This window comes from Neophocaena asiaeorientalis, unplaced genomic scaffold (assembly GCF_003031525.2).
Source record: "Neophocaena asiaeorientalis asiaeorientalis breed wild unplaced genomic scaffold, Neophocaena_asiaeorientalis_V1.1 scaffold197, whole genome shotgun sequence".
In the NCBI taxonomy this organism is placed as follows: domain Eukaryota; kingdom Metazoa; phylum Chordata; class Mammalia; order Artiodactyla; family Phocoenidae; genus Neophocaena; species Neophocaena asiaeorientalis.
Window position 1 is genome coordinate 3,615,016 of NW_020174703.1, and position 27,769 is coordinate 3,642,784.

The 27,769-nt window shown below is 39.2% G+C and overlaps 1 protein-coding gene across 2 annotated transcripts in view; it reads left to right on the plus strand.

The window, feature by feature from the left end:
* CRYBG3 (crystallin beta-gamma domain containing 3) overlaps positions 1 to 27,769 on the plus strand; it is a 113,083-nt gene that overhangs the window by 34,597 nt on the left and 50,717 nt on the right. For both annotated transcript variants that reach the window (XM_024759205.1, XM_024759206.1), the window contains 9 exons: positions 2,679 to 8,802; positions 10,756 to 10,800; positions 11,035 to 11,150; positions 12,700 to 12,847; positions 18,060 to 18,196; positions 19,501 to 19,615; positions 20,763 to 20,798; positions 22,945 to 23,078; positions 26,549 to 26,675. In XM_024759205.1, the coding sequence (XP_024614973.1) occupies positions 2,679 to 8,802; positions 10,756 to 10,800; positions 11,035 to 11,150; positions 12,700 to 12,847; positions 18,060 to 18,196; positions 19,501 to 19,615; positions 20,763 to 20,798; positions 22,945 to 23,078; positions 26,549 to 26,675 (6,982 nt within the window). The remainder of the gene's footprint in view (positions 1 to 2,678; positions 8,803 to 10,755; positions 10,801 to 11,034; positions 11,151 to 12,699; positions 12,848 to 18,059; positions 18,197 to 19,500; positions 19,616 to 20,762; positions 20,799 to 22,944; positions 23,079 to 26,548; positions 26,676 to 27,769) is intronic.

Sequence of the window (27,769 nt, forward strand, 5' to 3'; positions counted from 1 at the left end):
AAAACGCCTTGACATCTCGTTAGGATGGAGTTGGTAGTAAGAGAACCTGAGTTTACTATACTTGAAGAATAAACTTCTGATCCTTATCTCTAGAGTCTTATTTCTTCGGACATCATGTACATTTTGGTGATCTTTTAGGGAAAAAAAAATTTGCAGCCTTGAAAGTAGGTTTTAAGTATAAAATTTAAAAGCTTTGAAAGAAAAATCAAACAATAAAACTTCTTGTCATCTGTTCATACTTCTGGATCTTCGTGTATTGTTCTGAAGGGCTCTTGTATTTTCTGAATAATTTATGCGTTTTGATATAGGATTTTACCAATAACATTAATTTACCTATATGTATTTTTTCTTCTTGTATGTTTTCTTAGATAGGTTCCCTTATCCAACTTTTAACTTTGTTTCATAACTGTCTTTGATCTAGCCTGAAATTTGTGTAGTAGCTAAAATCACTTCTCCAAGGCAAAGCTTTTCTCTATACATCTCCTGTAGCTGTTTTAAAATAGATAGTAAAATGAATGTAAGTAATACAAACTTTTACAATAGTGGTGTGGTAGGATTTTAGAGGCCAGCAATTATATAGATTGAAATAAATTATTTCAGCTAAAATTCAAGAACTACGTTAAGGGGCACAGTTAATTGAGATTTTACATGTCAGAGGTTTACTTTGTGTTTTATCATGTGGACAAACCTAGCATTCTTCATGGTGTTGCTTTAAAGTTGGGGAGAGGGCTTCCCTGGTGGAGCAGTGGTTAAGAATCAGCCTGCCAATGCAGGGGACACGGGTTCGAGCCCTGGTCCAGGAAGATCCCACATGCTGTGGAGCAACTAAGCCCGAGTGCTACAACTACTGAGCCTGTGCTCTAGAGCCCGCAAGCCACAACTACTGAAGCCCACGTGCCTAGAGCCCATGCTCCACAACAAGAGAAGCCACCGCAGTGAGAAGCCCACACACAGCAACAAAGAGTAGCCCCTGCTCTCCGCAACTAGAGAAAGCCCGTGCACAGCAATGAAGACCCAATGCCAAAAAAAAAATAAATTTATTAAAAAATTAAAAAAATAAAGTTGGGGAGAAAATAACCTCATTTTTAGATACTGGAATACTGATAACTGGATTTCTTAGTTATTCATATGGGTTCTATAATGTTTTGTTAATTATATGTTTAACCTGAAAAAGTTAGAGCATACATCAAGTTTTTCTACCATACATTTTTGTAGCTGGGACCCTAAAATGTAACTAGAGAGCAGAATTGAAAACACTTTTGTATCATCTATAAGGATTAAGACAGAAACAAATTACTTAGCATTTAGTATCATTGCTTTACTTAGCCATTCATTAATTCACACAAAGTTATTAAACATACATCATTTGCCAAATCTTATGTAGGGCACTTAAAAATATGAAAATGGGGCTTCACTGGTGGCGCAGTGGTTGAGAGTCCGCCTGCCAGTGCAGGGGACACGGGTTCATGCCCAGCTCCGGGAAGATCCCACATGCCACAGAGAGGCTGGGCCCGTGAGCCATGGCCGCTGAGCCTGTGCATCCGGAGCCCGTGCTCCACAACGGGAGAGGCCACAACAGTGAGAGGCCTGCATACCACAAAAAAAAAAAAAAAAAAAAAAAAAATGAAGATGATGAAGATGTAGTGCCTGCCTTCAAATAGGCACTAGGTTAGTGGGGAAATAAATCAGTGCATATATCTTTATAATCTAATATGGCAAGTGATATGCTCAGGGCCCTTTGTCCCCACAGATCAGAGGCTAACTGCCCGTTCTAGCAGTAACGGGGTCCTGGGGTAGGTTTGCACTGGGGTTAACTTGGGAACTGAGTCTTAGAGGACAGAAGCTTCTGTCTGGGGCTGGAACCGAAGGGGAGAGAAAGGTGTGTGTTAAGGGCTGTAAGGTAGCATAGCATAGCATAGCATCAGAGCTCCCAGGGGTAGATTCTCCAAAAGAAGTTAGATGCTGAGGACATCAGGAGCTTTATGCTAGGGTTGAGAAAAAGTAGGGAACTCGTGCTAGAAACCTTTTTTGATTTCTGCATTCACCCAGCCAGTTTAATACTTACTCTGCTAATTGAAGAACTTAACAGGAGAGAGGATTTTTAAGGGAATTCTGTCATTTATTGACTTAAGTATATATTGAGTGCTTACTGCAGGCTAGACGTCTTGCCAGGTGTTTTCTTTACAACTTCTCTAACTGTGCTAAAAGTTGCTGTTCCAAATTCACATCTAAATAAAGGAAGAGAAACTCGCTATGATGCTCTGATATGGTGGAGAAATCAGTGATTAGCCATGAGGTACCAGTATGAGGCACAAAGGCAATGTGGTTCCTTCTAGTCAAAAACTCCTTGGAGATCAGAGCTAGAACTCAAGCCTCAGGCTCGTCAGCCCACGTTCGCTCCATTAACCACCGTGAGAGAGACAGACGTAATCAGGTGAGAGGGACAGTTCTGAGGAGCTCAGACATTCATGCTGGTTGACATTTATGTGCTGCTGGTCACGTCTGTATTATGCTTAATAAAGATAGGTTGAACTAAAATATTCTAGGATTTCCTTCCCAAGTTTGGACATATGAAGAATAGGAGTGTTTGAAAGATATACTTCACCATGATTTCTGGAATTACTGTTAAGTGTTACTAATTATATTTCCTGATACTCTCATGCTATTTCTTTTTGCAGACAGATGGATGGTAAACCAGAGAGGCCTGTAGTAACATATGCCACGTACCGAGGCCCCAGACAAATTAGGAAGTATTTGAAGCAGCAGACGGCGCTGGAAACCTTGAATCCCTTAGACAGAGAAAATGAAAGTTCCGACTCTAGTACGAGCACACATATTGGCCTTGGAAGTGAGATAGAGGCTGGGATGGTGTCATTGTCATCAGCTAGCACAGACGTTTCTGTGAAAGGACAAGTGCTTAAAGGCCGGATAGAAGACTCTGATTATAATAAAATAAATATCAACCCAGAAAGCCATTCAACAAACAACCGAGAACTGTCTAGCACTGCTTCTTCTAGGGAGGTTTTAAATAAAAATGATCCTGGGGGACCTGAGAGAAGTCGGTCATCCCGTTCTGAGACTAACTCTAGCTCCACTGATGGAGAATTTGACTCACAGCACCATTTAAGCTGTATACCAGTTTCTCAGACTGACAGAAATTTGGTATGTTCAGCATTGTTTACAGAAAGTAACAGTAGCAAAATTCCTTGCAGTCCAGACTTGCAGAGGACAGCAACACCAGAAACTACGGTAATAGAAAACAGCTCGATGATGAGTGATGGGACACTGGTGCAAAGAGAGGAGTGTGTTGAGCCTGAGAACCCTGCTGTTGCCGACTTCTCTGGTAGTAAATCTGATGGGAGTGACACTACCAAACATGGAAATACAGATTTGCCAAGTCCAAATAAATCAATTAGGCGTCAAGCTCTGCAGTGGCCAGAGAGTAAGTGTTCTGACAAGCACACCGAAGGTAACTCGTCAAAGCACGCTGCCAATCACACCAGCAACATTGCTCTCCAGAGACATGCTGTAACAGACACAGAACTTGTAAGTGAAGAAAACAGATTGTCTGCCCTGGACACACAGGAAAATTTGGCTCCTACAGAAATCAAGCAAGAAACAGAAAGCACCTCAGTCGGTGAACCCACAACTTCAAGTCATGTAAAAGCTCCAGAAGGTAGAATCGAGTCATTACCCAAAGGTACTGACAAGTTGTTGGTAACAGAAGCCAAGAAGCTTGTTAGGCCACATAGCAAAATGCCTCCCATTGTTAGAATGAATGAAAAGGATGCTGCCTCTGTAAAACACACCAGTGAATTAGCCGTTGTAGCATGCTTAGAAAATAAAATATCACCTGAACTGAATAGAAATCACATTTCAGGATCTATTCTTGACTCTGAGAGTCGTCAGCAAGCCAAAGCATCACCTGATGCCAGGACATCTCTTAACCTTGACCATAAAAAATCAGATTTCAATACTTCATCTCCTACCTTTGTTTCCCGAGCTGGCATGCTGAGCAGGTTGGATATTCCTGTCTTAAAGAATGAAGGTTCCTCTGTGCTCATTGAAACTGGGAATGTCAGCATCATTGGTATTTCCCATCAGCCTCGTAAGTGTCAAGAAGAAAATGTGGCAAATCATGCCGAGGCCACAGACAGGAAGAGTCTCCCTGCTTGCTTTCATCCTGAGCGTGCATCTGCAATTCCTGAGTCCAAGGAAGTTCTTCCTGATAGTGAAAAATACCAGTTTCCACTAGGTCTTGAAGCCAGTGACACCCACTTAACTGCAGTGGACTTGAGCTTTGAGTCCGAAAGCCTCTCTAAGGACCACAGTTCCACTTCATCTCAAGACCGTGATAAAGCAGAGTTCATGCTGTCAAATGCCAAAGCAAGTCAGGGCACTATAGGCAAGTCTGATTCTCTTTTCTCCTTGGAAACCAAAACTGATAACCTTGCAGAAATGTTGTCAACGTCTGAAGTTGACGGTCAGAACAGTGTTCCTATTGGGTCATATTCTGGAAGAGGAAAAACTCTAGGTCTCTCCAAGATATCTGTTCCCCAAACAGAGCCCAGAGACATTTCTCAGGATACAATCTCTTCTCCACTTGAAATTACAGATGTGCCAGCAAGTCCTCTTTTATCAGAATTGACTTCCCTAGAAGTTGAACAGCACAGAAGTTTTCAGTTAGTGCGTCATGAAGAGATTCAAGAGAAATATTCAGATGCCAGCCTTAAAGAGAATTGCCAAACTGAGGTTTCTCCTCCTGCCTCCAAATATCAAGGTACACAGGAAGCAGAGTTGGAAGCCTCAGGTAATTCTGCTCTTCTTCAAAGTAAAATACTTGGGACTTTACCTGCTGTTCATGATGGAAAAGTCACTAGGCAAATGGCACAGAACTGTGAAGCCAACACTTCTGTGATTCATCAACCTTCAGTTATCTGTGGGACCAAAAAGATTTCTGGTTTTTCAGAAATGGCACAACTCAGTTTAACTAATACTTCCCCCAAATTCCAAGAAACTGACAGCACAGCAGTAAATGCACCTTTTCCGGGCTCTGGTGTGAGTTTGGAAAAAAATGCGTTTGCATCTGAGGATTCAAATTTTCGTACTCATCCTTCTGTGCTGAGATCAGAAAAGAGAGCCTCATCTCACAGAAAGAAAGAGGGTGCTCATCTCCTAAGTGGTGGTATTGATGGCATGGCTTCTTCCTCCAGTAACTCTGAAGAAGTTAGCATGGTTACAAGTTCACAGAATCCCCCAAATGATTTTAGTTCTGTAAAAGTTACCATAGATGTCCCACATGAAGGTACCTCCTTGACTAACCTGCTGTACCCTGATAGCTCTTATTTGGAATTTGAAACATCTGTCCCAACAGGGGCAGAAGTCACCCCACTTCAGGACCATTTTGGGGATCATACTGGGATGGTATCAGTTGATTTCCCAACTGCTGCCCAATTTGACAGTCCTATGGAAGCAGAGACTGGAGCAGTTGCTGGGGCCCCAGCGTCAGTTAACAGCTCAAGCCAGCAGTGTTCCGAAGCATCTGCTGAGCACATAGAAGCAAGGAGGAGAGCACGTGAGCAACTTCTGGACCTCGAAAGTGGTTTATGTAAAAAGGCTGATACATTGATTGGTGAGATCTTTAATTCTGTCAGGGAAGAGCTAAAGTCCAGACGCACAGTTGGTACCTGCCAGGAGTATATAGCCGTAGGCGGCATAATGAATCCAGGTACCCTAAAAGAAGACATCCTTGAGAAAAACCCATCAGAAGTGACACTGACAGGGATCCAGCTGACAGAGCATTTGGAAGAGCAGGCCGTGGAAAATATGTCTGAAGTCCAAGGGGAAGAAAAGGCTTGTGCTTCACCTGTGGTTGGTGAGAAGAGTCTCCTTTTTGATTCTGATAGAATGAATGTATCTTGGTTGTTAGAAGATCAAGCTAGGGAATTAGTCAATGAGATTATTTATTCAGCCCAAGAAACATTAGCAAATGATGCTCAGGATACCCGGGATTCTGAACTTCAGGCTAATACTTCAAAAATTCTGAACAGTGAGAGTGTTAAGCCGCTTGATATGGTAAGGGAGTTCTTAGTGTCAGAACAGGCAGTAAATCAAAGCACATGTGAAATTAGTGAAAAAGTATTAGGTAGATTCTTTGCTGTAAGTAACTTAGTTAGTGACGCGGAGTCAATTAAAGGAAGAGAAATTGTTCTCTACCAAAAATCCCCTTTTTCAGGAAATAGAGGTGGACAGTCTGATAGTATAAATTTGCAGGAGTCAGATACTGTTTTACTAGCTGAAGACACGCCCCATACAAGGTTAGATGATAAGTCAAAAACACATTCGTTGCTCAACAAGGACTGTAAAGAAAAAATGGAAATAAAGTGTGTTGATAATCACAAAACTGAGACAGAGGAAAGAAGAACTCTGGTATTAAATTTCACATGGCCTCCATTTGTGAATGATGACATCCATGTACCTGGGACATCTAAAAGCGGTTTGTCTGATACTCTTTTATGTATATCTGAAAAAAGCTTGCCAGGACATAGTAATAAAAGTGTACCCCTTGTAGTGTCAGAAGTAGGGAAAGTACACAAGAAGGATACTGAAGTAAATATAGGAAGAATTGAGCTTATACCTTCCATGGTAGAAATGGGAAAGCCAAATAAGAAGGATGCTGAATTGAATATTATGAAATATGAGGCAGTCCCCCCTATGTCAGAAGTGGGAAGAGCACATAAAGAGGATGCTGAATTGCATACCTCAAAACCTGAGCCAGCAACTGAAATTCTTAAAATGAGAGAAGCATACCAAATGGATGCTGAGAGCTATATTGAAAAAACTGAGGGATTACCTGCCATTTTAGGAATGGAAAAAGCTTATGAAATGAGGGATACTGAAGGGGATATTGGCAAAACTGACATAACACCTGATATGTCAGAACTGAAAAATGTCTGCCAAAAAGATGCAGAGGGAATCACTGGAAAGACTGAAGTGTTACCTGCTATGTTAGAAATGGAAAATGTTTACCAAAAGGATGCTGAAGGGGATGTTGGTAAGACCGGGATGACTTTGGTTATGTCAGAAATGGACAATTTCTACCACAAAGATGTTGAGGGCACTGCCGAAAAGGTTGAAATGATACCTGCTACACTAGAAATGGAAGATATTTACCAAAAAGATGCTGAAGGAAAGATGGACAAAACTGAGGTGATGCCCATTACATTAGAAGTGGTAAATATCTACCAAAAAGATGGTGAGGAGATCACTGGAAAGATTGAAAGACCTATGATGGACGTGGAAAACACTTACCAAAAGGATGCCAAAGGGGTTATTAGGAAAACTGAAATAGTACCTCCTTTTGTGTTAGAAGTGAAAGAAGCACACAAGAAGGCAGTACCTGCTTCCTTAGAAATGGAAAAAGCATGTAAGACAGATGCAAAAGAGACAATTGGAACGATTGTGTCCATGCCCTTTAAGATAGACATGGAAAGAACATCCCCAGAAAATTCTGATGGGACTGTCAGGAAACATAAAGTGTTGTCCACAGTGGTAAACCTTGAGAAAACATACGGAACAGATCTGGAATTGCCTGTTACACAAGAAGAGGCCACGCCTCCCATATCTGAAGCTGAAAAAGCACCCCAAGAGGTTGCTGAAGGGAGTGGTGGAGAAATGGAGAAGGAGCCTACTGAAATGAAGGCATGCTTGACAGCGTTTGACGCTAGACTCACCTCTTTCAGGGGTCATGAATCACCTATGCTAAGTAAGGATTATGAAGGCTACCCAGCCTTAGCAATGCCAGATTTTCAACCCGAGGCTACCATAGGAAAGCTAGACAGAAGAACGTCTGTTACTGCAGTACATAAGAAAATAAGAGATCTAGATTACGGAGATGAAAAGGAAGAGCCTAACCTAGCCTTCATTGCTCAGGATGAACAAGAAAGTTCTTCCTTTACTATATTATATGAAGAGCCTCTTCAAGATGAGGACAAGTATGCTACTGCAGAAGTAAGAAGAACACAGTCCCTCCTGATTCCTGACACATCTACCAACAGCATGCCTGTTTCCACGTGTGAAAGGTCTGAAAGTAGAACTGACCTCGTCCATCATTTTGAAAAGGAAACTAAATTAGGTGAGACATTCGATGATGATAGTTCAGAAATGTTCTTATCAGTAGAGGCCAAAAGGTACAAGATTTATCCCTTAGCTTTGTCTCCCATTTATGAGGATGACAGCTCTCAGGAGGACATTCTATCCAGCGAAATCTCACCTGGCCATCATGGCTCCACGAAATCAAGAGAGAGTGCAAACCAGTCCTCTTCTGTTTTATCGCTTCTCCAGTCAGTATCGGAGCGTTTAAAGATGAATTTGGATGAAAATGACAGATGGAGGGGAGGGGAAGAGGAGAAAGAGGAGGAAGAGCCATTGCACAAAGGAAGTCTGAGAGCTAGAAGGCGGGAAAATGTTATCTTCAAGCTGCCAGATTCTTCTATCGCATTTTGCCCTGATGATAACCAGGAAAGTACTGGCGTTTCTAAGAGTTCTTATGTGATGTCAAATGAGCCTACTACCTCTAATCTGCAAATTGGTCTGTGGCCAGAAAAGGCCTCATTTCTACAAAAATCTGACCTTACTTCCAAACTACATTCTTCTTTAAAGAGTGCTTATCATCAGTATTTGCAGACTTCCAAAATCCGTTCCTCAGAAAAAGGAGCCAGATTTGGTGGAATTTTTCAGGAACCGGTGTCAAAATATTTCTGTGCTCGAGACACCTCAGGCCGATTAAGCTCGTTCACAGAGGTAAGTTATTTTGATTATTAACTAGTGAAATAGTGCTTTGGATCATGAAATGATCTAAAATTTTATTAAGAAAATCAGTGTTGGGCTTCCCTGGTGGCGCAGTGGTTGAGAGTCCGCCTACCGATGCAGGGGACACGGGTTCGTGCCCCTGTCCGGGAGGATCCCACATGCCGCAGGGCGGCTGGGCCCATGAGCCATGGCCGCTGGACCTGTGCGTCCTGAGCCTGTGCTCCGCAATGGGAGCGGCCACAACAGTGAGAGGCCCGCGTACCGCAAAAAAAAAAAAAAAAAATCAGTGTTTTGAGGTTGTAAAAGATTTTTTAAAAAAATACCAGAGGTTACTTTGTTCTTTGAAGTGTATCATAACTCATGAATTTTAGCTGGACTGGTATATTTGAGAAAACAAAATTGCTTCATCAGAATTTAAAAGGCATAAGAGAGAAGCAAGTTATATCCCAGTTTAGTTTTCAAACTAAATTAAGTGACAGCATTCTGAGTTTCTCAAGGTACTGTATGTAGAAAAATTGTCACTTGCTGTTGAGCTTATGTGTCTCAAGAAAATATTTCACAATACTTAAAAATATTTTAACTACTTAAAATATTTTAAGTCTTTGCTTGACAACAGTCTCTCACTGTAGTTGGTCTTGTTCTTGTTCATACATAGCAGGGCAATGAACAGACTAATTCAGAGAAAAGGAGATGAAAACATTATAGCTGGAAAATGTCATGAAATTCAATTACACTTTTCTTCAACTTAGAAATATTTAAATGTTTACTATAGACTATTCATTGAATATGGGACATTCCTTTTATTTTTTTAATATATTTATTTATTTACTTTTGGCTGCTTTGGGTCTTCATTGCCGCGCGCAGGCTTTCTCTAGTTGCAGCGAGCGGGGGCTACTCTTCGTTTTGGTGCACGGGCTTCTCATTGCGGCGGCTTCTCGTTGCGGAGCACAGGCTCTAGGCATGTGGGCTTCAGTAGTTGTGGCACGTGGGCTCAGTAGTTGTGGCTCGTGGGGTGTAGAGCGCAGGGTCAGTAGTTGTGGTGCACAGGCTTAGTTGCTCCGCGGCATGTGGGATCTTCCCAGACCAGGGATCGAACCCATGTCCCCTGCATTGGCAGGCAGATTCTTAACCACCGCACCACCAGGGAGGTCTCAGGACATTCCTTTCTGACATTCCAAGATCATGGAACTTTCTCTAGGATTCCCAAGGACTGTATCTGTAGTTTGAATACCCTTAGTAGCAAGTACTAATACTTGAATACCAACCAATAGCTTGCAAGGCAAGGTCCTTTTAAAAGAAAGCTTGGTATTTGAAGAAATGTTTCTTTAATGGTTCCTGATTTCCTACTAAGTCAAGTGCAACCTCTTCACTCTATGACGAGGTCCCCAAGTCTTGTTTGCTTAGCGTTCTCTCTTTGTGCGCTGGTTCCGCGCCCTGTAAGATGTCTGCACTTTTTCTCAAGATGGTCTCTTCCTGGAATTTTTTTCTTTACTACCTCCACACCAACCTGCCACATTTTTTCACTTTCTGAAGTCCTGTTTTTCAAGGTCTGCTCCATACCACTACTTCACACAAGCCTCTTGGGAACCACCTTCTGCCATCACCTCACCTCCATGCTGGTGCCATTTCTCTTGACTTCCATAACTTGGCATTTTGATTGTATTTTACCTGAGGGTTTAACTCAATCCCCCACCTAGAAGAGACATGGGAATGTGATCACCTGTTTCCCCTTTCTAAGCTGTAAGCTTCTTGAGGGCAGAGACAAAGCTTTATTTTCCTTTGTATTTACCTTTATATCCCTTACAGTACCTAGAGGTGCACCTTGTAATGACGCCCACTAAATAAATATGCGATGAATTGGATCTGTGACCGCTAAGAAAGTGAACTGTATATCTTTCTGTTTATGTTTCTTAAGGCTTACTTCTTCCACTTTTATTATTTCAGAATGTTGACAAACAAACTCTGAAGTGTAACCCAAGACCTGGGAAGGTAAGCACAAGTTTCTTAGGTAGACTAAAATAAAAGAAGTAAGGTTACTTTTACGTTTGGGAGTTTAAAGTAAGTACTTCTAACTGACTTAGAACATGATTGTTTTACTCAAGGATTTAGCATCTAAAGTAATATTTTTATATATTTAGGATGTTTTATTTTCTACATTCTAGGACATTTTGGAATTTTAAATGCATTCTTAAAATTATTGTGCCTACTTACTGTGTGTTGCAGCTGGTTATCTATGATCTCCATGGAAGTAAATATAAACAAGAGATCTACTGTAATATTCCCGATGCTACATCTTGGTCCTTTCCGAATGGGGTACTGATAAAAGTTGTAAGGGGCTGGTAAGAGATCTCTTAAAATTTATAGCATTTTCCCCCTAAATTAAGTGTTTTCTTGCTGTTTATGCTTTATGTTTTTTGTATCGAGGTCACATTCCTTTTCCTCTAGAATAACTGTTTGAAACGTTATTTGTATTTTATAACTTAATTGTTCTCTTTATTTACTGTGACAGAAAATATAGGTTGTTTTTAGTACTTACAGCCTGCAGTAAGTAGTAAGTCCTAATATATACAGTATATATAATCAGTACCATTTTGTAACTGCATTATTAGCAGGACAGATTTGGCAAGTTTAGTTGAAGGCTTCAATTGAACGAAGCATAGCTTTGAAAATGAGTTCAAAATTTGTGGGACACTAAGGAATGTGAAGGCCACATGCTTAAAGTCATTTGTATCGGGCTTCCATGGTGGCACAGTGGTTAAGAATCCGCCTGCCAGTGCAGGGGACATGGGCTAGAGTCCTGATCCAAGAAGATCCCACATGCTGTGGAGCAACTAAGCCCGTGCACCGCAACTACTGAGCCTGCGCTCCAGAGACTGTGAGCCATAACTACTGAGCATGCGTGCCACAACAACTGAAGCCTGTGCGCCTAGAGCCCGTGCTCCACAACAAGAGAAGCCACCACAATGAGAAGACCGTGCATTGCAATGAAGAGTAGCCCTCACTCTCCGCAATAAGAGAAAGCCCACACACAGCAACAAAGACCCAATGCAGCCAAAAATAAATTTTTAAAAAGTCATTTGTATCACTGATCTGCTCAAGAAGTGAAAGATTCTTTGTATGGTGTAAAAATGATGGAAAACCTCATTTGTTATTATGGACCATGTCCCCTGGACATGTGGGGGCCAGAGTTTCTTTGTCCAGTGTTTGCGTTACCCACTGGTCAGTCACGTTAAAGCAGTGTTGTGTAGTATATCTTCATGTTATAAAATGAGACACACGTGCTCTATTGTCCAATGACAGGAAAATTAGGGTAGAAGTGGAATTTGGAATTGTTAAGCTGTTGTTTGTTTGTTTTTTGGGTTTTTTTTTTTGCGGTACGCGGGCCTCTCACTGTTGTGGCCTCTCCCATTGCGGAGCACAGGCTCCGGACGCGCAGGCTCAGCAGCCATGGCTCATGGGCCCAGCCGCTCCGTGGCATGTGGGATCTTCCCAGACCGGGGCACGAACCCGTGTCCCCAGCATTGGCAGGCGGACTCTTAACCACTGTGCCACCAGGGAAGCCCCAGCTATTGTTTTTCATGTAAATGTGTATACAGCATCTGTAAAGTGTATGTATACATAAATACAGGCACAGGCATAGACTGTGGTGCTGTGTTCAGGAAGTATTACTTCCAAGTTCTGTGCACTTTTATTCTTCACTCTTTGCTTATCCTTACATTAGCATATTTATCATTGTTTCAAAATAGGATTATATGCTAGTAGTGGAAAATAGCCCAGATATTAAAATTTAAGTAGAGAAGATGGTCTGTGAATTATAAATATCATTTGTTTTATGCCTCGTTTCTTAGAAAATTAATTATAACTGATCATGCTTTCATATTTGTTCAGCTGGATTTTATATGAGAAACCACATTTCCAAGGTCAGAAATGTATACTAGAAGAAGGGGAAAAGGTGTTAAATCATGACTGGATCCTTCAGAACAGAAAGCATCCACAAAGAAACTTTGTATTGGGATCTATCAAACGTGTCTTAAAGGTAATGGAACAGTTGATTTTATCCCTATTTTTTATTTTGTTTGTCATGTAGTAAAGCTGTACTTTGTCCCAGCAATGCTAGGAAATGGTTGCTAATATTTGTGCTAATTTTATTAATCTTCATATCATATTGATAATTTTTTGACCAGATATGCATAAAGTGTTAAGTGAATGAAAATTTAAAATATTACATGTAATCTGGCACAGAAAATGTTACATGTTATGTATATGTATTTTTTTTTTTTTTTTTTTTTTTTTTTTTTTTTTTTTTTGTGGTTGGGGGGCTTTTTTTTGGTTTTTTTTGTTTTTTTTTTTTTTTAGCACGTGGGATCTTCCCGGACCGGGACACGAACCCGTGTCCCCTGCATCAGCAGGCGGACTCTCAACCACTGCGCCACCAGGGAAGCCCTGTGTATATGTATTTTTAATAGTAGTAGGAGTATACCATCCAGACGTCTTTAGGATAAGATATTTACAAATATATCTTTTTCTAAGTGTAGATTTCTATTCCTCATTGTAGCTGTGTGTGTGTGTGTGTGTGTGTGTGTGTGTGTGGTGTTTATGAGAAAGGGGGAGAGAGACGAGTGTTAGAAGAAATTAGAGAAGGAAGGATGGGGAAAGGAAGCGAAAAAGTGTTGCTTTTTTATTTTCTGTTTAGAAAATATTTAATACTAAGATGAGGAAGGTCTTGCCACATAATGAAACATTTTGTGGGAAGTGCCTTGGTGCTTTAGAGGAGGGGTGAGTTAGTGATAATGACAGAATTCTCCCATGTATTCTTAAGAGTTCCTTCAGCAGTAATGTAGTACATGATTTAGCGCAGTGACTCCTGTGACAGTCGTGGACATAAATATTTTTCAAATTATGGAGATTCCATTTATATGCTAAAAATGTCTAAATTGGAGTGGACCCTATCATGATGACTTGAATCAACATTATTTAACCTTGATAGTTGCAGATAGCAAGCATATAGAAAAATAAGAGGACATACAGGAAAACTCATATTATCATAAAGGAGTGTCTGCATGAATTAATACCTTCTGCAAAACTGTTAAACAAACCTTTGTCTAACAAATGTTTGTGTCTTCTTTTGGACCCAATACTGTGATAGGCACTGGGAATAGAAATACAAGTGATGTACGGTGTTGTACTTCAGATTGCTCAAAGTCTAGGTCAGAGACAGCTGAATCACATGACCATATGATGTGAGAAGTACTCTGCAGGGCCCTACAGGTGCTCGAAGACGAGGTGCCTCACCCGGAGGAGGTGGTACCTGATTGGCATCTTGACTGAGTGAACAGGAGTTAGGCAGCACGGGAGATGTGAGGGAGTCCCTAACAGAGCCACATGTGTCAGATACTGAGGTGAATGTTGGTGGCTTGCTGGTACTTCAGGGAGATTGATGGCTACAACATAGAGGGCAGTGTTCGTTTTCATTGAAAAATTTAATCGCAAGCAGTTCAGCTCAGCAAGCAGCATTTGAGCGCTCACATAATTAGCTAACTCACGAGAAATTCCTTGAAACAGATAATTAGTTTGTAGGTGGAATCTTCTAAGATTTAAATAATGTGTGGTTTTGTGCCTGCCTTGTGAATGTCAGGCACTGTGCCAGGCCTAGTGGGGGGAAAAAAAAAAGATGAATAAAGTATTGTAAGCAGCAACCTCCACCCAGAATCAAGCAACAATAAAATCAAACAAAAATTCAATCTGTTGAGCCTGGGTATATAAATGGGTATTTGCACTTCCGCCATTTGCTTCGAATATATTATAAGAAAGAATAAGTCATACTTGCATTTTTTTCTTCTTCCACTGTTTGTTTGTGGAGTCATTTTTTAAATTGCAGTGTTAGTGCCCGCTTGTCTTGGACATGCTCACAACTATTAGTGAGGAAGGAAAATAAAACTATTGAGCATTGAATGGAAAAAGCATTAGCATTGTTCTAAATATTTTACAAAGCAAGAATCAGGCATCAAACTGCTTCCTTTCTCCCACCTTGTCAAAATTCTGCCTATCGATAGCTTCATTTTCCTGGCAGCCATTCCAAATTCACCTAGACCTACGCCAGCTTTATCTTGTTTCAGCATCTTTTAGTGGCTCTAATCTGAGTAGTCAAACTTCTAATGTTCTTTAAAGAAAATACTTTCATGATGTCTTTGTTTTGCCGTGAATAGATAGAGCAAGTAACAGAAGATGCCATAAGTCATCAGCAGTTGTAGATTCTGCTCAAGGGTCATCTTTGCCCCCAGTGGAAATAACTGGAGGTGGGGTAGCAGTGCAGCGAGTCTTGAGTCAAGTGCTTTCTTTTCTCAAACAGAAAAAAGGAATATTGCGCATTACTCTGTTTATTACGCATTTAATATTTATTTTCAAAGAATGACATTTCCTTCTTTCAGAAGTTACTTAGGTTGTGCCCTCATTAATGAGCTGAGAAGAGAGAGATCTGTTGTTCGATCAGGGACTGGAGGTATTTCATGTAAGGTGGAGGCAAGTTTTTCTTACTGTTTTTGTAATTCATTCCCACCCTGTTTCTCTCCTATAGCTTTGTCTCCATTCCTACTAGTTGCTTTAATAGTCTAAGCTTGTAGATTTCACCAAGATATTATAAAGTATATCATGACTAGAAAAGTCTGGGAGGAAGCCATATAAATTCTACCAGGAGTAAACTGCTTCTTGTTGCTAGGTTACTATAAGGTGCCCTTCAGTTACTAGTGTTTACTGCCTTTGTCAAGAATTATGCAAATCTTGCAAAAGACATTACTTCCGTGAATAGCCACCATGGAGAAAATAGAACTCATCAGTGAAATCTTTTTCAGTCAACTAGAGAAAAAAATTTGTCCTCTAGTAAAGATAGTTGAGAGCATAAGCATTTTTATTTTCAATTTTTAGCCATCATTATGCTTTTTTCCATTATCTGTTTCCTTCTGTGTTGTGGTAGACTCATGCCTCTTAGCTTTTTCCCTTTTAAAATACACCACCCAAACATTGTTTGTATAACACAATGCAGAGGAAACTTATTTGTGTGAGACACTTGGTTATGTATTCTGTTACTGTACCTCAGATCCCTGGGGGAACATTAGTATGGCAGCATTTTAAATAATGTTACTAGAGCTCTATTTTTAATAGCAAACAAAAGAGTCTTGAAGATTGACAGGTGACTTCTGGAGATTTCTGGCTGTTTTTTAAATGAAACTTTAGAAGGAAATACACCTTTTATACTTTAAAGGATATTTTAGGTTATACCTTTTTACCATACTGCATTTTAGAACTAACTTTCTGAAAACAAGATGTATCAACTTGCTTGCTTTTACATATTAATAAGAATGATTAAGAATGATTAATAAGAGAACTCAGTTTGAAGAAAGATTAAAAAATCAGAAAATTGCAGTTTTAAAATTGCAAAGCAGATTATAATAAAAATATAATTGTTTAATAACTGTCACCTCTAATTGTTATTGCATTTACCTATTTTATTAAAGCACAATCCTTTGAATGTCACAATGTCTTGGATAAGAATTATGCTACTGAAACTTGAGTTGTGTAATTAAACATTCATGATTACTGAGATAGATTGTGTGTTCAGACAGAAGTACATCTGTAGTTTTAGAGAAGAGAAAAATAATTGTGGTTTTGATTCTTTAAGAAATGATAAGGTATTTTTTAATTAATTTATTTTTGGGGGTCTCTCCCATTATTCTTTTTTTAAATTTTTAAATTATTTTTTAACATCTTTATTGGAGTATAATTGCTTTCCAATGGTGTGTTTCTGCTGTATAGCAAAGTGAATCAGCTATACATATACATACATCCCCATATCTCCTCCCTCTTGCGTCTCCCTCCCTCCCACCCTCCCTATCCCACTTAGAGGTGGTCGCAAAGCACCTAGCTGATCTCCCTGTGCTCTGCAGCTCCTTCCCACTAGCTATCTATTTTACATTTCGTAGTATATATAAGTCCATGCCACTCTCTCACTTCGTCCCAGCTCTTTTTTGAGTTAGAACTTGACTACTGAAAACAAACTTATGGTTTACAAAGGGGAAACGTGGCTGGGAGGGATCAAGTAGGAGCTTGGGATTATCATACATACTACTGTATATAAAATAGATAACCAACAGGGACCTACTGTGTAGCACAAGGAACTCCAGTCAGTGTTCTGTAATAACCTATATGGGAAAAGAATCTGAAAAAGAATGAATATAACAATCACTATGCTGTACACCTTAAACTAACACAAGATTGTAAATCAACTATATTCCGATAAAATTTAAGAAAAGATTTTCGTAAGTAATAATACAGAAAATTTTGTCTTTAGTTACAATAAGGGAAACATTTACCAAGGTTAGAGAGGCCAGAAGCAGAGGTAGTATGGATACCAGTATGACTGAAGAGTTTTGGGGAGTTAGTATAGCTCACTGGGTTGTTGCCATATTATAGAAAGGAAAACAGAAATATAAATTTGAAATGCTTGGGTCTTGAGCCAAGGAGTATGATGAGGGAAGTGGTGTTCTCACAGGCCCAGCTCTATAAAGAGTAAGCTTACTCGACTGGTGGTCTAGGCCCATAATCAAAGTCTTGGCCTTGATGAAGAACCTTGACAGTGGAAATTTTAAAGGAAAGTTTGACAGGACATGGTGACTGTGGACATGTGACGGAGTATAGGTTCAAATTTCATAATGCCTTTCTTCTTCAAACCAACTTGTACTAAAGAAAATAAATACCACAAGTAGGAAAACATTTCCTTTGCCCTCACCTCTAATTCCTATTTCTTTTGTCAATGTAAATTGGATAACATGCTGAGGGAGCAGTGCCTCTCTGTTATTTATTTTTTATGTTCCCCATGAGATCAGCTTTTATTTAACTCCCTTCCTCCCTATGGCTTTGTTATGCTTCTAAGAAGGAAGGCTTACAGACTCTTGGCACTCAGATAGTTTGGTAAATCTGAACCTTGGTTAATGGAACAAGACTTTTAAAAACAAAGCAGAGAGAATTGGAGTAATATTTTTTCAATCAATAATATTTATAATTTTCATGTTATCAACGTAACTCCTTAGAAAAATTTATTTTAACAGACTGGTAAGGAGAAACAGTACTTCCTTTAGGCTGTTTTTGGATAGAAATTCAACTGAACAATGAGAATAATTGTAACTGCATGTCCAGGGTGTTGAGAATACTGGAGTGTGTGTCTCTAGATATTTCAAAGCCAATTTTTTTTTCAGGATTGCAGCATTCCAGAGATAGAACTTTGCCCACAGTCTGACCCAGCATGTTGTCCTATCTACCTACAGCAAGCAGTCCCCAATTTGGAAGAGCTGAATATCCCCAAATCTGTGTCTTTTACTGTGAAGTCAGGAGTGTACGTATCCGTTTCTCTTTATTACAGTGATTGCTGGTTACCAAAGTTAACTTTTTGTTTAATGTTTCAATCGGTGACATACACATTTCTGAAGTTTTAGTTAATTTTACTGTTTATACTTCTGGATACCCAAGGAAGACTTTTGCAGGGATTAAAACAGATTCTGTCTTTTTTCGGATCCAATTAAGTCTTTGATATATGACTCACAGGAGCAGATACAGATTCTCAGACGTAGTTCTTGATAGATGCATCCATTGTCTTTTCATCCACCAGACTGTGGGACTGAGAAATAAATACATGTCCCTGGCCTAAAATTCTGGAGCCTGAGCTATTTGTAGAGTGTCTCAGTGCTGATAGTTATTGAGGGCCTCGTAGGACCAGGGACATGGCACCTTTTTATTACGCCTCTATTCCTGGAAGACAGGTAGAGCTGCTCTCATGTCATAAATGAGGAAATTAAGTGGCTTGTCCCAGGCTACCAGTTGGTAAGCATTAGATTTGATACTAAGCCTTTCTGATTCCAAAGGTATCTTCAGGACTGTGGATCTAAACTCAATCTTAATTCAGTCCCAGATTGGCTTAAATCATAAGTTTTGTGATGTCTGGTTCAACATGGATCCTTCTCTCTTTCAGCATTTTCATCTGCTCTGGAGATGGTTAGTGTCGAACTTGGGGGTCACTGTTGGACATCTTTCTTCATCTCCCCCAAGTGTAGATTAGAACTGTTGGGCAGACCCAGTAATTGACATGATCCTGAGAAATGTCTGTAATTATCAAGTTTAGCTGGTTGCTAAATGGGTTTTTTAGGAATCTTATTTCAAATGCTGTTCCTGAGGCAGCCCAAGAACTGATATTGATTCTAAAACTGTGGATCAAAGGTATAAAATGCTTAGTGGAATCCCTACCTCTTATTGTCCTAGTTTAAAAAAGAATGGAATATAGTGGAATGGTTTTTATTTTTCAGTTACATCCTAATTGTAATTGTTTCACACTTTTTAAATATTGGAAAATTCTAAAGAAAGCAATGCCAGTGCTTGGAAAACATATAATAAACTTAGGATAGTATCTGAATGTAAGTACTTAACAACTTGTTAACTCATTGTTATATGCTGTCTGGCAATGTCACTTTGAGTGTGTTTTACTAGTGTAATTCTGTGACAGAGGTTTCTTTTACTTTTTGTAGCTTTTTTTTTTTTTTTGCTTTTTTTTTTTTTTTGCTTTTTTTTTTTTTAACTTTCAACTCTTACAGAACCAGATTAAGGTATTCCTGTTATACTTTAACCAACCATTCATTTCTTACTTAGTTGGCTTGCCTACCCAGATATTAATTTCAAGGGGCAAGCCACAGTTTTGGAGGAAGACCATGGACTCTCTGAGATTTCTGCAGCAGAAATGAAATCATTGCATCCACTTCAAATGGTAAGCATATTTAAAAAGAAGCATTTTCCCAAGTATCCATGAATTCAAAATTAAGATAGCTCTGATGATTGGTCATGCATCTCGGTCTTGAGAAATGTATACGTATACTACTGAATGGGCAACTATTCATACACTGTTTTTCTGTTTCTTTCAGTGTGTGCGAAAATATTTTAATGTTTTCTAGAAGACAGATGTCTGAATTTACTTTGTGCTAAATTTATCACAGTACAAGCAGTTTCTTTATAGTAGTCTTCTGTGAAAATTTTGCAAAGTTCTGAATTTGTTTTTTTGATGCTTATTAGAAAATTGCTTGTTGGAAATTATACTCTTCCATTGCAGTAATGAATGATAAGTTCAGCATTAACAATAAATGGGCAGTTCTGTCAATGGTTGCCTTCTTAAAAGTAATAAATGCCTGCATTAATGATTTATTTTGTTGCAAACATTTTTACTTGAGGGGCAAACTTCAATTAAATGGTACTATGTGATAAACCATTATGGTTGTGCTGTGCCTTTAAAAAAAAACAACAGGAAAAACTGAGAAATTTTAAGGAATATCGCAGTGTGGAGTACCATTGGAAACAAGGAAATTATAAACTAGAGCTTTTGTGAGGAGTGGGTTACCTTTTATGCTCTACACCCATGTGGTCACAAAGATAGTAAGTGTGATACGAATTGTTGATAGAACTTGGAAGAGGAAGTGCTCTCTCTAATGTAGAAAGCCCAAGCAATTGTAGAGAAGAAATTTAGAATTATGTGGTTTAGACATGTACTCTGCCAGATGAAAGTTTTAAATCTACTAACAGCTCCACTGTTTTGAGACACTCTGCTGTGGGGTTAAATCTTTAATTGGTCACATGTACTTAAGCACCAAAGTTTGGTTTCCTTCCTTGTAGTGGTTATACTCTAGAAAGTATCTTTTAAGATTTCTTACCCCATCTACACTGACGTAGAGTAGTCTGACTTGATTTTGACCACTGTAGAGTTCTCTACTTAAATTTCTAAATTTTAAAATACACAACTTAAATTTGACTAGTATGTAATCTTCACTAATCAGATTTTTATATAACCTACGTACATCACTTAGTTACTTTTGAGTACTTTAAATATGTATATGTCTAATATTAAAATTTCTTGTCATCTTAAGGGTGGACTGAAAGTGGAAATGCCTATGAACTTAAAGGTGAGTCTTAAACACACTTTGGTAGCAGGCTAAAAAGTTTGAGTATTAATCTTTAAGTATTTTGGACTATTAAAATTAAAAAAATGATTACCTGAATGTATGCTAATAATAGCTAGCTAATGCATATTGGGGTGGTGGGAAGTGACTGCACACAGTGGTTGCTGAGAGCCCAGGCTTGAATGAGGAGAGGGCTCAGTATGCAAAGGTGGAGGTCTGTTCTGACAACCTAGTCAGACCCAATAAGAACCTCCTAACAGGGTGGAAAGATGATAGGTTTGATACTTGTTTTGTGGAGTGGTTGAGGTGACAGCTAGACATTCAAGTGGAAATACCTGGCAGGCATTTGGGCGTGATGCTGAGGATGGAGATCAAGGATGATGGAAGGAGGTGTAGGCAGCTCCTATTAGGTGATGTCAGTTTGAAAGTATGAGTATCTGAAGGGGACGGTAGAGGCAATGAAACCTGGGGTAGTAGTAATGCCAGGATTAAGTATGTTTTGGGAAAGGAAAAGAAATGGAATTATAAAATTATGGTAAAGAGAGATAGGAAGAAAACCTCTGTTTAATTAAGTTACAGCATTTCCAGAGACAGGCAGGGAGACAGGGATTCATCCTCCTCTCCTCCAAAACAAGGCACAACTCCTCCAGCTTTCCCATTTCTGGGCTTCCTAATTTGTGGAATTGACTACCGTTCTCTCAATCACATAGATGGAGTTTTTTAAAACTTAGTATCTGACTGTCTCTAATACACCTTGGCTGTATGTTGGAATCATACATATGTGAGTTTTAAAAACATACTTATGCCTGGGTTCCACTGGAAGAGATACTTTTTTTGGTCTGGGGTGTGGTTAAAATTTTTCAAAGCTTCTTAGGTGATTCTAACATACAACCAAGGTTTCGAACCAGTGACCTAATAGATTCAGAATTAGTTGTGACACTCCCTGAGTGATGTCTCAATCTCCTTGTCTGCTGAATGAGAATTTCAGGTGCGACAGGCTGGGAGTCTGACAAGTTGTAGAGGTGTGTGAAAGGAATGGATAGTCACAATTTTCACGTTGTTAGGTGTTGGCTTATGACTTACTCATCAAAAAATTATTGCTTCTTACTTAGTTTGAATGTGTTCAGCATATGTAGCATGTATTAAACCCAAATAATACTTCATCACTTCCAATAAACACTGAAAATTTAATACGTAGAAAACAGCAGGAACAGTACTACATATTTTTTTCAGTCTGTATAATGTTCTCAGTTTGTTTTTTGTTTTCTTAATAAAGAAGCTATAACTTGCTGGTTCAGTGTGTCTAAGCATGGGTCTTATTTGCCAATTGTACACAAATTATGTCATTAGCCGTAAATAGGACCAAGTGATAAGAGTGTGAATAGATGAGCGCTGTTATCACTCTTATCACTTTCCTGTACTAAGGGCAGCTTGTGTTTGGGAAGTAAAGAGCATCAGAATGGTAGAAGAGAAGAACTTGTACCAATCCAAGTTTGAAGTAAATGAAATACTAGAAATCTGTTTCCTACTGCATTCCCTCCTCCCCCATTTGAACCAAATATCCAATAAAAATACCAAAATTCTTTCAATCATTTCAAACTTTTAGGAAGTTTTGTATTTAAATTTGGGAATTTGCATATCTAATTCTTCTCAGTGATTAGTAGTGACCATACAAGCAGTGCTACAAGAAACAGCATGTTTTCTCAAACCAGTAGATAATTTGTCATTATGCCCTGGAACCCCTAGAGAGTTTTTATTTCTTATAGAGGAAATTAAATAACTGTAAGGCAGGTCTGTATCAAATTTTGAACAGAGAGAAAAACATAGAAAGATAATTCAAGAACCAGTTATAAGACAGTTTACTCCATGAGATGGTCCTAGGATTTGGGTAACTAGAACAATGTAATCATACTTGAGTATAGTGATACGAGAGAAACCTATTATCAAGATGTTTTAGCTTTATGATGATAAAGACTCACATATTCCTCGTGAATGTCAGACAGTGTGCTATATTTTGAGTATGTATTAATGAAGAAAATGGACAGTGGCCCTTAATTCAGGTTGTGGCCTTTAGTGTCACTTAAGTAAATCAGTATGTATCTATTCTAAAATATGAGCCTGCTAAGTAATTTTCTTTCATATTTTTCAGGTTATTATTTATGAAAAACCTCACTTCCATGGACAGGCCAAAGAGTTTAGTGAACATGTAGACTCTGTCCCTAATTTTTTAAAAAATGATGTAGACTTTCATGGAATTGGATCAATTCGTGTCATCGGTGGAGTGTGAGTGTTATATTTTCAATATGTGATTCAGTTGTCGATTTTTGAAGATCGGCACAAAACGTGCTAAGCAGAGCAAAAACAACCTACCTTAGTCTAAAACTATACATCCCTTCTGAAATGTGGGAAATAAAAAATATGAGTTATTGACAGCTTCCTGTGAACTCTTGTTAGTATTAGAGATTTTGAGATAGATTAAATGAAGAAAACAGTTTCTAAAACTTAAACACTTAGTATTTCTAAACACAATATAGAAGATAAGAATTGCAAGATAAAATTATTTTTTGACAGATCGTGCCCATGAATGAGAGCCGCAATTTTTACCCCCTATTCTACCTTAGTTGACTTTCTGTGCTGAGGATCTTGGCAGTGAGTCCTCCCTCATTAAAGAAGTAGCCTGGATTGTGTGTTTACAAAGTCGAGGATTCTTGACACTAGTCATCCTCTGGCCCTGCATTGTTTTAAGAAAGCTCCCTAAGAACTTCTAAGTACAAACCCAAGTGTAACCATCATGCCGCCATCCCAGTCTCAATCGGCAGTTACTGGGGCAAGAACCCCAGAAAATCTATGACTGCACCTGTGATGTGCCTTTGTATCCTGGCAGGTAAAACCATAGAGAAGAAGCCTTCCTCATAGCTTATTTGCCATTGTCAACTCAGTGCTAGAATTCCTTCAGACACATTGTGTTAGTCTCTCTGTTGATAGGTTGGACTGTTTGGAATGATGGTTTATTTTAATTTAAACATCCATATCTCTTACTGTTTGCAGTAATAACATCATATAACTTGTTCATGCTATTCTAGCAAAAGATGCTGCTCAAATATTTTATTCATAGAAGTTAAATAACTTGTTTAAGATCAGTCAAGGGTCTACATTTAGAGACTTAACCTTTGCAATTTCTGACAATAAATCAAGCAATGGCCACACTAGCCAAAATGGAAATATAAGAGAGTATGCGATGCATTAGATATGTAGGTCATGTCCATAATTAGTCTTGTTACTTACCAGGGTTCTTGGCCTCTTTAATCAATAGGAGGCTGACAAGAAATTCAGGCAAGGCTTCATTGGGGCCCCTGCTGTAGCAGGGGGGGAGAGAGAACAAACACCAAATTCCCTTTCTTACTCACTCCCTGAGCGGGTGGTGAGCTTGTTCCTTATATGGGGTGAGGGTAAGGGTGTGTCCAGGGGTTGAGCCCGAGGGGTAGCTTAGGTAGTTTGCCCACCCCTTAGGTGGTGTTGTGTGCAGGGGGCATGGGCAGTGCCCTGCCTTTTCTCCCCAGCCCCCTGCCTTTGCTCCAGGCACTTCAAAAGTGGCAGTTGTGTTTTCTGGTCTCTTTGTACCTTTTGTTCAGAATTTGCCCCAACTGCACATGTACTCAGTTATTTTTAGTCCCATATAGTTTCTTTGTATTTTGTTGCTCCAGGAGAGGTTTGTTCAGGTGCAAGCATTGCAGCACTGCAGCAAAGGGTCCCAGGTTCCAGCCTGTCTGAGTCTGACGTATTAGTAATCAGCTAATTCCTTATCTTTGAATTTAAAAATTTTATTAGAGGCTTGAAAAACACAGCTCTTTTAGACAAACAAATTTTTATTGTGTTGTATTTAGTTACAGTGTTCTCTGATCTGTGGACACACATGCTTCTTGTTAATCCTGATATAAAATATTTTTTGCCTTTTCTTTCCTTTAGGATCTGAATGGTTTTATCATTAACTATATAGTGATTTGCATTGTTATTTTCTAAGTGTATTTGCAGTTATTTTATAAAAATCTCAAAATATTATGGCTGGTAAAACAGTATACACTTTCATTTTTTATATGACACCTGCAGGAGAAAAAATGTGATGTCCTAATTTAAAGACGAACAGCTGACTTCGTTATTTTTTCACAATTTCTACTATTTTTTTGTTTTGTTTTACTGCTTCTCTATTTCATTATTTTCACTTCTAACTTTTGAACTTTATCTGTAAGTAATAGGAACTCTTCCTCACCTCTGTCTTGTCTCGAGGGGTCTAGGGAAAGTGAGGTTGATGTGTCTTAATTTTTCTCAGGTAACATCTATTCTTAAATATCCCAGATATATAAATTGAATACTAATCAAAACTTTATCTATTGAGAAAAGCTGGGCAGAAGATTTTTGAACTGTCATTATGTAATAATTGCTGATCTGTCCTTTAATATTAGATCTTCTATATCTTATATTATTTTTCCCATTCAGGTGTATTAAAAGCATGTTTCGAATAGCCACATTTATGTAAACTTAGAATTTGAAAGTTTTCGTGTGAAATTTATTTTCACATAATAGTTTAAGAATAAAATAGTGTTAGTTTCTGTATATATTACAAATTAATGAAGATGTATAAAATGTTTTTTCCAACTCACGTGGACCCTTACCCTGCCATATGCACTAAGGAAATTGGAGACAGGTTCATGATTACTGAGTGGCTACTGTTATTTTTGTACCCTATGAAAATGGTTCTTTGGAATATTTTTTGTATCTTCCCAAAATAATTGTAGTCAGCCCTACCTGGCTTCATTTTGTCAAGCTCCAGAATTCAGAGGTCCCCAACCCAGGAGCCCAAAACAGTCACCCTTGAACTCTGACCCATTGGAGGGGGGTCCCACTCTAGTTACACAGTGCCAGCTTAAGGTAGATTTAATCAGGTCAACGTGTGTTTTGAACCATCTGTGCCCACGTTGCATTAGCTACTGTGGATTGCTCCAAATAAAGGTAAGTTTCCTGGAGGACTAATGACTAACGGTGTTTATCAGTGTTCTGTACTGATAATTTTAGAAGTCAAGAAACCTGTGTCCCTGGAAAGACTGCCACAGTGCTTCCAGTTTCCATCATCACCACTGATAAACTAGTGGGAGCAACATTTCCTACCCATACATATTTACAGGAGTCTTTGTATATATTTAGGCCACGAGGGCTAATACCAGCCCAGTCGCATTTCCCAGTTCTTGCTTGCTAAACCCACCTGTAATGTGTTTCAGATCTGAAGCTGGTGACGGGTTCCTTTGATTTAAACCCTAAATAAATATTTAATATAGTAATCATTCTGGGGTTCCAGCAGGGCTTAATCAGAAAAATAAGACTGATTATCTTTGAATCTCAGTGTGGGCTTGCACTATTTCTCATTGGCTATTTGTGCTTTCCATTATTTTTTACTCGACAAACTATTCTCCGACCACGTTGAGATGTAGTATCGGGTCATGCCACAAACATTTAATGAGAGTTCCTCTGTTGCAGTTCTACAACAGTTAACCTTTTGTTGGGAAAAGCCTCCAAACTATAAAAACTGTTGATCCATGAGGCATACACCATTTGTTTGTCTCTGTAAATGGTAGCAAAATAAATGTGTTGCTTTTTAAAATATGGTGATGTGCAACTCGGTGCTTTATGATGATTTTCTCTCTTGCTTTCTTGCCTGCAGTTTTATTAATGACTCAGTTGGATGTCCTCTGTGTTTCTAGGTGGGTTGCCTATGAAAAAGAACATTTTAAAGGCCAGCAGTTCTTGCTTGAAGAAGGAGATTTTGAAGACAGTAGTACCTGTGGGGCGTTAAGTGGTTCCATCTTGTCTTTCCGGTACTTACAAGCTGTGAGTTAGCCTCCTTGTTCTTAATTTTCTATTTTTTTTTTTAGCTTTCCATGAAAACTGGATATGACCTCTGGTAGAACATAAGATTATAAAATGTTTCTAATACCTGAGAGCATTAAACTGAACGGCTTTTGTGACTTGCTTGCCTTTCTTAACTGCCATGATTAATATAGAATATTTATGTTTAGTTTTCATCCATTGATTCCATAATCATGGAAGGTAGATTTAATCAGGTCAACGTGTGTTTTGTTAGATGTATTGTGTCAGGTGCTGGAGATATGGTGGCCAGAGACTCAGTCCCTGCCTTCGCAGAGCAGGCAGTGATAGGGTAGATAGCACCTATATAAATGTTTGATATTGTTTGACTATGCCTGGATTAAGCACAAAGTACTCAGGATACCCAGAGAAAGGTCAAGGACTTCCCCTTGGAAGTAGAGAGGAAAAGAGGGCAGCTGAGTTGAAATTTCAAGTTGGAGAGTTAGCCAAGTGAAGAAATTTGGGGACAGGGGGAGGAGGAAAGACAGGTGTTTCAGCAAGAGGTTAGCATATAAAAAGGCAAGGATGTAAGCCAGTGGTTCTCAGCTGGGGGTGATCTTACCTAGGGGGCACTTGGCAGTGTCTGGAGACATTTTGGACTCTTATGACTTTGGGGCGGGGGGCGGGGGGTGGTATGGCATGCTACTGACATCTAGCGGGTAGAGGCCAGGGAGGCTGCTAAACCCCTGCGATTCACGGAACAGCCCCCCACCACGAAGAATCATCAGCCTAAAATGCTAATAGTGCTGCGGTTGAGAAACCCTCATGTCGGTGAACCTGGTGTGTTTTGGAAATGCAGCAAAGTCGGGATATTAGGCAGAACTTTGGGAAGATGAGTCCAGAGCCAGGTAATGAAGGGCCTTATATGCCATGTTGAGGAGCCCACACTTTTCTTCCTGACCTTCTTGGCATGAGATGAAGAAGGTAAGTGAGCCTGGAGGCAGGAGGTCTAGAATGTTCCAGGACTCCAGGCGGAAGCTGATGTTAGAGAGTTCTGCAGGATATCAGGGCTTCTCAAATGTTGCTCATTTTTCTGACCAGCTCTGGAGACTTTTTTG